Raw genomic sequence first — 11,888 nt, 5'->3', positions numbered from 1 at the left:
CCTCAAATCTGAGACGTACTTATCCACTGACTGTCGAGAACGACATGTGTTGGTTCTCTTATATGATTCGTTGATGTCTCTCTTATATGATTGGTTGCTGTTTCGCGCCATGTGTACTATACTGTAACCCTATACTGTAGTAATAAAGTTAGATGCTGTTTAGATTCACAAAATACAACACGCTCTTCGACTTTACTCCTTCGGATCTGGTCAACTCTCCGTGGTGATAGTCACTCCATCACATTTGGTGCCGTGACCAGGATTATGTCGACGACATCGGAAAATGCGTATGACGAAACTGAGCGTCAAAACGAAATGGACCAAACGAAGCGTCCTACAGCATCTCGGTTGGCCCACCGAGGGCAGTTATCTAAATACCTCAATCGTGCAGAAGAGGTCTACCAGAGCCTACAATCCGGATCAACAGAAGTAGGCCTAGCCGAAGTTCAAGATCTGGTAGCAATCATATCATCAGCGGTCACAAAGCTAAACCTCATACAAGAACTAGATCAAACAATTCTCTCGTTGACGCCTGATGAAAATCTACAATCATCTATCGCAGAAGCAGATGATTTCGCATTCGAACGGATTATCGAAATACAAAAGTATAGATTCTTTATTGAAACGTTCAATAACGACACGAAACCGACGACAACGACAACTCATCAACCGATTAACAACAAATCAAGGCAAGTCAATCTACCTAATTTACATTTACCGACATTCAGCGGGGATTTACTACAATGGATCGGCTTTATAGATGCATTCGAATCAGCTATCCACAACGATACCGGATTAGACGACATCCAAAAATTCCAGTATCTTCGTGCGCAACTCAGCGGAGAAGCGGCCCGATGCGTCGAGGGCTTATCACTGACCAATAACAACTACGTCGAAGCCATTGAACTTTTGAAAAACAGGTACGGACAAACTCATAAATTGATCAACGTTTATATGAAGGCATTGTGGGAATTGCCAAAACCACGCGAAAATGTACAACAGATGAAAAAGTTCTACGATGAACTGGAAGGCTATATCAGGGGTCTAAAATCTCTCGGTAAGACCGAGGAAAGCTATGGGGATCTCCTGATTCCAGTCATATTCGAGAAACTCCCATCGGGAATTAAAACTCAGATCACACGCGACCATGGTGATTCAGCATGGAATTTAACTGAATTGAAGAAAGCGTTACAGAAAGAGATTCAAGCGGGTCTGGCAGGACAAGCCATTCAAAGTGTGCTCATCAGCGATTCAGAAGACGAAACCACAGACACGTCGTTATTAATTCATCACAGAAAACGAAATCAAACAAGCCGTCTAGACCGTAATTATAAAATTCAATGTAACTACTGCAAGAAAGACCACAAATCAAGGGATTGTCTGATCTATAACACTCTGGAAAAACGGATGGATATAGTGAAAAGAGAAAATCTCTGCCGAAATTGTTTGAGAAAAAATCACAAAGCCGGAGATTGCAGGTCACGCTATAGCTGTTCCGTATGTTCAGATAAACACCATACATCTCTATGCGGCAAAAAACCACAATCAGCTGGTCATAACGATCAGAACCCGCGATGCGATGACAGGCAAATGTACATCGGCGTGCTAAATTCACAAGACTCAATCACCGTATCGACGCCAGTCGTCTTAAAGACAGCTGTTGCTGAAATTACTGATGAAAAACATCAAAACTCCGAGACCGTCAGCATATTGTTTGATGAAGGCTCGACCCGAACATGGATCACGGAGGAAACAGCCGTGAAATTAAACTTGAAACCGGAGTCGAGCGAAATACTGAATCTTTCGATCTTTGGAGATACTAAATCTAAACAAAGGAAATACGACCGGGTCAAGTTAGCCATTAAAACCGAAACTGGAGACGTGCCGATAAGCGCACTCGTAAAATCGAACATTACGACACCTATGAGTAATCACATCAAAGATACACGTAATTTACATTATCTATCGGGTCTGAAACTGGCGCACCCTGTAAGCGGTCGTGAATCGTTCGAAATCGCTCTATTAATTGGATCCGACTACTACTGGTCCTTAGTTGAGGACAAAGTCGTCAGGGGCAACGGCCCCACAGCGGTTGCGTCAAAACTCGGTTATCTTCTTTCGGGTCCGCTAAAAAACTCGAGTCACGACCGTTGTGACTACGCGAACTTTATCCTCACCGATGATACTCATGAACGAGACCAACTCGAAAACTTTTGGAGAGTCGAAACACTCGGGATAAAACACCCGATAAACGAAGAACTTACGTTTGAAAATTACGCGACGGATTGTATCGAAAAGGCGGGAAACCAATACGTTGCGCAGCTACCGTGGAGGCCGGAACACCCTCCATTACCGACCAATAGACTGAACACAGCCAACCGAACGCGAGCGATGGTCAGGAAACTAAATAACGATACCCGAAAAATCTATGATCGAATTATCGAAGATCAAATAGCGCGTGGATTCATCGAGTCGATCCACGAGGAAAACGAATCCGAAGGGCATTATATACCGCACCACTCGATGAAGAAAGACTCAGCTACAACACCAATTCGCGTCGTCTACGATTGTAGCTTCCGTACGCGTCAGTCTCCGAGTTTAAATGACTGCCTGGAAAAAGGACCGCTACTGCTTAACGATCTTGGTTCGATCTTGATGAACTTTCGTACATGCGACGTTGGACTTAGTAGCGACATCGAAAAGGCCTTCCTTCAAGTGGGCCTAGCCGAGCCAGACCGGAAATTCACGAAATTTTTCTGGCTAAGCGATCCAAACGACCCCGAAAGCAAATTCATTACGTATCAATTTAAATCTGTATTATTCGGAGCAGCGTGCTCGCCGTTTATTCTCAATGCCGTCATAAAATCACATTTGGACAAAGATAAGAGCACGGTAGCTAACGATATGAAATCGAGCATATACGTAGACAACGTCGTTACGTCGGTGAAAGATGAATCGACAGCGATCGATTATTACCATAACGCGAATCGGATGATGTCCGACGCAGGATTTAAACTATGTGAGTGGACTAGTAACAACGAAAACCTGAGACATAATGCGAGTAAAGACAACTTATTGAACAGACATGACGTTGTCAGCAACCTAGGACTCCTGTGGGATGTCAATCAGGACAGGCTTAAATACAAACAAGCGATCGAGCATAGCGAACCAGAAATTATTACGAAGCGCGAAATCGTCAGGAGCGTGGCGAGTCTCTATGATCCGTTAGGACTGTTATCGCCGGTTCACATCAAATCAAAAATATTCATCCAAGAATTATGGAAAGCGAATGTCTCGTGGGATGAATTATTACCAGATCACCATATTACGCGTTTGATCGTGTTGTTTTACCACAGGAGGGATAAACATTTAAGAATCGGCGGGACTGTTACTGCTATCAGGCAAAGATACTGGATACCGAAAATTAGACAAGTCGTAAAATCAGTTCTCAGGAAATGTGTTACGTGCGCTATAGTACGAGGCTCCGCCTACTGTAGACCTATACCACCACCACTTCCAGTTTCGCGCGTTACGGATGCTCCGCCCTTTACTGTTACCGGAGTAGATTATTCCGGCGAAATTTGGGTCAGAGGCACGTCTGACATGCGGCATTAACGTTACATTTGTCTGTTTACATGCGCCATCACGCGAGCAGTCCATCTCGAATCAGTCATTAATATGACACCTGCCGCGTTTATTCGAGCATTCCGGAGATTCGTTTCGCGTAGATCGTTACCGCATGAACTGATCAGTGACAACGGGTCATACTTTCTAAAATCTTGCGTAGAGATAGAAGAAATCGTCAATTCGCCGATCGTCGCGAGATATATGGCGAACAATCGAATCAGATGGACATTCATTCCCAAACGAGCCCCTTGGTTCGGGGGATTCTGGGAAAGGATGATAGGCGTAACGAAAGAATGCCTCAGAAAGATTCTCGGTAGAAGCATCGTCACGGACGATGAATTACGAACTCTCTTGTGTGAAATTGAGGCTACGATCAACGATCGACCTCTCACGTATGTGTATAGTACGGAAGACGAGCCTCTTCCGTTATCTCCGTCACAACTGTTATGCGGTCGCCAATTAACTCTGTTGCCGTATGAGGACATTGATCTAAATGATCAGGACTTTAACGTTTCGTATACTGATATTCAACGCCGTAATCAAACGTTGCAAGAACTTTTGAGTTCATTCAAACGACGTTGGAGCCGTGAATACTTGATAGCGCTCAGAGAACGTGCGAAACTCAACGGGAAACTCGAAAACAAAATAAAAACTGGCGACATTGTTTTAGTGCACGAGGACAACAAGAAGCGAATACACTGGCGTATGGCACTCGTCGAGAAATTAAACGTTAGCGCCGATGGACTTGTGCGATCAGCGGATATTCGAACAAGTACCGGCCGTACGAACCGACCCGTATCGAAATTATATCCGCTGGAAATTAACACGAAATCTGTCGATGATTCATCGGATACCGGTACGATTACGGATACAAATCAACCGAAAACTCGTGCGACCAGGCTGGCCGCAGCCAACGCTCAGCGAAAGATTAGAAATTGGACGAAATTATTAAAAGACTGAACTCTGTCTGGATTATATGTATGAAACCGATGCGTAGGCTATTATTGCCTTTTTACTCAACTATGTTTACATCACGTGATTCTGCATGCGTGTTTACGTTAAATTCTTCGTCGGCCGCGAGGTCAAACACGTTATCGTTTTTACGCGTTTTCTGAACTTTAATCGTTTCCGATCTTAAACAAATAACGCGTTCGCTTCGAAACTTTTCTTTACCGGAAAGGACTTGAAATATCGTTTAATCACTCTTGGTGTTGGGAATGACTTATTATTACTATAAAGCGGATTGATGAATTTAAATGTTATTCGATACGATGTTAACTTGCTTTCTATAGATAGTCATTTATTATGAAATATTTTTTATGTACTCATTTATTCAACACAACGCAATGTCCCTATTTCTAGCCCTTATGGCGATTCAATTTCATACGTGAAACTATTACTTAGTATAGTGATTATTAATATCTTTCAATTTAATGCGATACATGTTATCTTGGAGTAAACTTTCAAATTTGGCGCTTACCGCCGCCCCCGGAGTGTCGAGAACGACATGTGTTGGTTCTCTTATATGATTCGTTGATGTCTCTCTTATATGATTAGTTGCTGTTTCGCGCCATGTGTACTATACTGTAACCCTATACTGTAGTAATAAAGTTAGATGCTGTTTAGATTCACAAAATACAACACGCTCTTCGACTTTACTCCTTCGGATCTGGTCAACTCTCTGTGGTGATAGTCACTCCATCACACTGACTCATCCGCCTTTTTATTCCTCGAATTAAATATGTAGCGTTCGTACGTAACGTTTATCTCGCCGACCGTAAAGTCATCAAACTTTTGAATTATCTTATCCACATCATTCTCGTCACCTGCATTTTCGAAATTCATTCCGTTATAAATCTTGAGAGCCTCCGTCCCGACCGAATGCAGAAATAAAGCGGTACGGTACTCACCACTTTGCGCGCGTAAATTGCTTACGATGTTGTAAATGTCCCATTGCTGTTTCCATAGCTTCCAATTTTCCGCCACATTATCTCCCATTTCAAGCGGTTTTGGTGTATTTTCCGGCAACGGGTCTCGGTGCGGGCGGCAACACGTTTTCGTTAGACATGCTGTCTGTTCTCTGATAATCCTCAGTAAAGCAACAAAACTCAAAACATTCACTGTGCCCTCGTTAGATCACTTAATTGTGGGCCACCGCTGCCACCATGTTTCGTGTCGTCCTCTATATCAATTAAATCAGTCAAAACGAGAGAGATTAATTCGAACGCGTTTATTCTAAGCAACCACCATTTTATAAAGTAATTCTCAAGCGCCATCTGGCGGGACAAAATACAATTAGATATACATATTGTAACAAGACATACTACGTAGAGGACTTGCCTGAAATCGATTTGTAATTAGATGGTATATTTTTCAGAATGTGTAATGCGGCGTTTCGTGTGCAGCACTGAGTCCGAGGTTCTAAAGTCCATTGGAAATGCATTGAAATATGCACCCGATCGTAAGGGTGGTGGTGGTAGATAGGCTTAAGGTGTGAAGCTTATGTACCTAATCAAAAGTATTAGATGAATACTGAAATCCAATCTTAGCCTCTATTTTTAGTGACTTATTATTGCCAAAGCAGGCAATTGTTAATGTATTTTTGTTTCAAATAAAGTCTTTTATTACATTCAATAAAAGAAAAGATTGTTTTTCTCTTTGTAACTGGTTAGGAATGATGGAATCTACCAACGTAGAAACAACGATAGAACGTGAATACAACGTTGAGACGCTGTAATATTTTAGTATTTGTATGTGTATGTATGTTTAGTGTATGTATGTATATAAATTTTATTGCTTATTCTTTATTTGACGTTATGTTTTACAATTGTAAATGCTTATTGATGTCCCTCCGTCGTATACCTCTCGTGGGGGTGATGAGTGTAAAATAGATTTCAATTACATTTCGGTTGGAAGTAGCCTAATTATCACATTAGGAATTTCAAATTGCCCCTTCAATCAGAGTTGTTTAACCCTTTCAGTACGCACCCCTATCCGGGAAGCCAGTAAAACATACACACGCACCCCATTCCCTGAAGGGGTCACTTAACGTTAGATTATTATGTCGGGACTCGAACCGAATTGTATGCAAAAGGTTGAAAGCCTGTTTTGGTCGATGGCTAGTGACGTCACAAGAACAAATTCCGAGCGGTTCGAATCCCGCAATACGCCAAAATCACTACGGCCGCTCTGAGCGCATATCGCATTTCAACGTTGCCGTTTAATAATTGTAAAATAACTAATAATAGTTTTATAAGGGTTAGAAGTACATTGTATATACTGCTAGTGTATGTATACATATATCATGTACGGTTGCGAGAAACCTCAACCCCTGCCCTCGTTAAACATGAGTCCACTAAACTTTTAAGTTTTAAATTGTTTAATGAAACTATTATGTTGTAAATTTTTAAAACTGCAAACTATGGTTGTCACAGACGCGAGTTCTATCTCGACGATATGCACCTTCTTCACATCCTTTGAAATCTTGGATACCATCGCTATCGGCAAAGACCTTCCAGGTCTGTCTTCAACAATATGATACGGCACATCGCTTTCGAACAAGCGACTACCGTGTTATCAAATCTGAACTAGGTAAAAAATATGTACCCCAAAAATAAATTCAAGTAAACTGGTTGTTTTGAGGTTTGGATTTTTTTCTTTATTTGTTGGTTCAAATCAAAACCTCGCCATGCTGATCTCCATCAATCTAGGAAAAATATTCGCACACTTAAAACAATAAAATACGAGACATCTTTCTATTAAGTATACTCAGAATGCACCTGATTGCATCTATTTTTCCAAAAATTCTTTAGGGAGGGTCTTTGCGTTATCGGTGCTTGCTCTGGAATGGCTTAGCCATCCTGTTGTAGCTTTCATTTGCCCTCCCCTCCCCCCTTCAAAAAACTGGACTAACAGTAAACAATTCAACCAACGAATTGCGATAACAAAGACATACAGGACAAACAGGAATAAACAGTAAATTGCGATAAAAAAGACATACAGGACTAACTGCAGTAAATATATAGGCCCTTAGGAATGCAAAATACATTCATTTTGTCGAATTTAAACATTCAGCAACTTATTTCATCATGTCACATCCAGTTTTCAAAGGGAATTTTCTTAACTTCAGATGCCTCGAGGACATAAACATATAGAAAGATCTGTCCCAAAAAAATGTCAAGTGTTTTCTTAGTGCAATGGGCCCTGGTTTCCACGTTTATATATCACATAGGCCCTATATAACTCTCCAGAAACAATCAATGAATAAGTGAAAATTTACGAATAAGAAACAAGACATTCAAGCAGTTGAGTTAGTTAAAATGGGACCAATCTATATATGTTATATACGGATTATACAATTTAATCAGGGACAGCTTTGAACCGAGGTTGATGTGTCCATACACTCTCAGTAATAGGGGTTTAGTTGGTTCAGGCCAAAGGTCGAACGGTCGAGTTCATTAAAAACAAAACATTAAAAGTAATTTAAAACTATAATATATTTTCATAACCGTGTGCATTTTATTTTATAACTAAATATTTATTCTAAGATATTTATAATTTAAATTTTAAAAGCATATTGTATTAAATCAATTGGTCGCTCCGCTTCGCTAAAGCTCCGCTCCGCGACCAATTGATTTATTTACAATACACAAATTCATATAATCAAATATATTCAAATAATAATAATTATTCTATTATTTAACTAAAATACACACGGCTATGAAAATATATTATAGTTTTAAATTACTTTTAATATTTGTTTTTAATGAACTCGACCATTCAACCTTTAACCTGAACCAACTAAACCCCTATTACTCTTAAAATAATCATATACATGAATAACATTTAAATTGACAGATTATTCAATATAAAAGTATATATTTACAACATTATTTCAATATTCATATTTGTGTGAGTTAGATTTTTAAACATTAAAAGTGTTAGTAAAGTGTGAACATGATTCTATTTGAGCCTATATACATTCAATGTAAAGAGCTATGGAATAAATCTATAAATTCACAGCTGTTACTATGACGCCGAGACATATGACTCATTATTGCAAACGTGCAGAGAACACTCTAGAACCGGAACCAGATGACGTGGCAGGAACTGAACAGACGCTGTAACATTACGCTTAGGATATTCTATCTCTCGAAACGAAATTAGGAGTTTATAGTTTACAATTCTAAATCTAAATGTAAGTACTGTTTTTTGTAGTTATTAGGGCTATTAAATATGAAACCTTTAGATATATTTAAGTGTATTTAGTATATCTTTTAGATGGCTAGAGTTGCCGCTAATATCTTTTAGATTAATAAAACGTCATACGCATCAAGAAGTGATAGAGAAACTCAAGATACTCTTTCTGACTGAGGAATCAACAGCAATGGATATCAAACCAATAGAATCACAAAAGATCAACGAAGAAACTATATAAGAATTTCAAAAACATTAAGACTCCGATGATTAAGTTTAACATTTGTTGATGTAGTTAAATATTTACCAGCAATTGAAAAAATGTTTGTAATTATAAATTGTATTTATAGAAATCAAATGATGTATTGGAAGAAACGGCCGAACAACTTGTATAATGTATTGCATAAATCTGTTTGGTGAATTTTTATGTTCGGTCGTTTCTATTCAGAATGAATATATAATTAGGATTAGCGCATGCGCATTGAGCAAAAGCGCGCATGAATGCGCGGTTTGCCTAATGCGAACACGTTTAGATATTTCATGTCGGTTGTTTCTATTTACATAATTATATATAATTATGATTAGCGCATGCGCATTAAGCAAAACCGCGCACGAATGCGCGCTTTTGCCTAATGCGAACACGTTTTGATATTTTCTGTGTTCGGTTGTTTCTATTTTACATAATTTACATAATGAATATATAATTATGATTAGCGCATGCGCATTAAGCAAAAACGCTCCTATAAGAGCGGTTTGCCCAGTGGTATTATTTAGATATTTCATGTCGGTTGTTTCTATTATGATTAACACATGTGCATTAAGCAAAACCGGACATCAATGGCCGCATGTGACGCATGCAACGCATGTGTTGTTTCTATTTTACAGAATTTATAGAATGAATATATAATTATGATTAACGCATGCGCATTAAGCAAAAGCGCGCATGAATGCGCGCTTTTGCCCAGTGGTATTATCTAGATATCAAGGAATCGAAACAATTTATCAAAAGCAAAGAAGAATGAAAAAGGATGACGTTGGTCGAAGAAATGGAAGAGGATTCTAAAATATTAACCAATTTAGTGAAATATACGTATAATAAATGGAACCAGAACAACCACAAACTATCAATATTACAAATAACACTGGTGTTATAAATATATGTTACAAGAAGTATTCGAAATGTGAATTAGATAAATCATTAACAGAATTTAGTAAGCGTAAGATTAGCAAAGATGGTTTTCAATATTGCTGTAAAACTTGTTTTAAACTATATACCAAACAATATCGAGAAGATAATAGAGAAGCTTATAATGATTATATGACAGAATATATGAGAGAAAGATATCAAACGGATCTTAATTTTAGATTGAAACAATGCTTAAGATCTAGATTAACACAATTATTCAACAAAGAAACACATTCTGAAACACTATCTAATTTATTGGGTTGTTCAGATGAATTTTTCAAATCATGGATAATATATCAATTCGATGATAAAATGAATATAGATAATTATGGTGAATACTTTCATATTGATCATGTGTTGCCTATTTCTAAATTTGACATGAATGATGAATATGATAAAAAGTTAATTTGGAATTGGAAGAATTTAAGACCTCTTGAAAAGAAAGAAAATAAAATAAAATTTAATAAACTAGATTTACAGTTATATTTGAATCAACTGGATAAAGCAAAAAAATTTATTGAATTATGGAATAATGATCCAAATAATGAACAATACGTTGAGTCTTTAATGAGTGGTTGAAGAATAATAGAATTTAAATAAAATATAATAAAAATTACATACCTTCAACTATCTATTCTATTATATTTTTAATATTTTCTTTTCAAAAAAGAATACTTTATATCACAAATAAAAAATACTAAAAAAACAATAACTAATACTAAAATTCTTTACCTTTAACTAACTAAATTATTAACCCAAAGAGATACTAGTATCATTTGAAGAATACTTATAACATTTTTTTTGCTTTTTTTCTCTAATATAAATGTCAAAGAAATCTAATAAGAATAGTATTGATATTGAAAAGACATTAGATGATTTGGGCATTAGTGATAATAAGGATATTCCGGCCAAAATTGAAAATAATATTCAAGTTAATTGTAATATAGATTATGAATACTATTTATATTGTAAACACCATCTCGAACTATTGATTGCTAGCGGAAAGTGTAGAGAGTTTTTAACTAAGACTATTACTTTTCAAGAATTAGATGCTATGAAACCAGATAAAGTAATAAAATATTTTAAGATTTATGAAGAAGCTAGATTTAGCTAGAATAAATGATTCTATTTCAGATGGTATTGTCAAATGTTATTCTTAGTTATGTAACCAGTTAATACCAATTGATGATGAAAATAAATTATATAGTGATTTGAAAAATGATTATTTAGTTATGACTGAATTACAAAAATTGGTTTGGTTATGCTTCATTCCAATTAGGATCGGTTATGACATTAATTTCTACTGGTGTCATAACATTTTCGAACATCAAGCCTATGGAATATAAATCAGGTAAGAACGAAACAGATGTACTACAACCAAACGTCGAAACAGAAAATGAATCAGAACAAAAATTAACTAAAATAAATGAGTGATGGAGTTAAGAAAAAGGCTAGATCCGAGAAACAAATTAAATGGGCAAGAGAATTAGGTAAAAGATCTTCAGAATTAAAAAAAGCTAAGAAAAAGAAATTAACTGATATAAATGAATCACAGACTTTATCTGATATTGATTCGAATGATAATCCATCTGATTCTTCTAATGCTGGAAGTAATTATAAATTATATATTACAATTGGATTAGTAACAGTTATTATATTATCCGGTGTAATATATAAATCAAAATTCAAATCTAATGATAAAGATGAATCCAATGACAATAAACCTATTATACCAGAAAATAAGTCAAATGATAAAGTCATTGAAAATAAACCAAGATTATTATTAATGGATTAAAATAGAATGAAAAAAGAACAATATTTAAGAGATTGATATTATAACCCAGAAAGTGAAGTATCATATTCTAACGTTACAGAATTT

General features: G+C 36.9%; 2 protein-coding genes across 2 annotated transcripts; both read left to right on the top strand.

The window, feature by feature from the left end:
* The first annotated feature begins 264 nt into the window (after positions 1-264).
* LOC141908655 (uncharacterized) lies at positions 265-3,615 on the top strand. Its single transcript, XM_074798819.1, has one exon. It carries the CDS (start codon positions 265-267, stop codon positions 3,613-3,615), a length of 3,351 nt encoding a protein of 1,116 aa, XP_074654920.1.
* Positions 3,616-3,678: 63 nt separating this feature from the next.
* LOC141908570 (uncharacterized) lies at positions 3,679-4,587 on the top strand. The gene has a single exon (XM_074798701.1). It carries the CDS (start codon positions 3,679-3,681, stop codon positions 4,585-4,587), a length of 909 nt encoding a protein of 302 aa, XP_074654802.1.
* The last annotated feature ends 7,301 nt before the right edge of the window (positions 4,588-11,888 follow it).

Source organism: Tubulanus polymorphus, chromosome 1 (assembly GCF_964204645.1).
Source record: "Tubulanus polymorphus chromosome 1, tnTubPoly1.2, whole genome shotgun sequence".
NCBI classification, from domain to species: Eukaryota; Metazoa; Nemertea; class Palaeonemertea; order Tubulaniformes; family Tubulanidae; genus Tubulanus; species Tubulanus polymorphus.
This window is presented reverse-complemented; position numbering and strand designations above follow the sequence as displayed.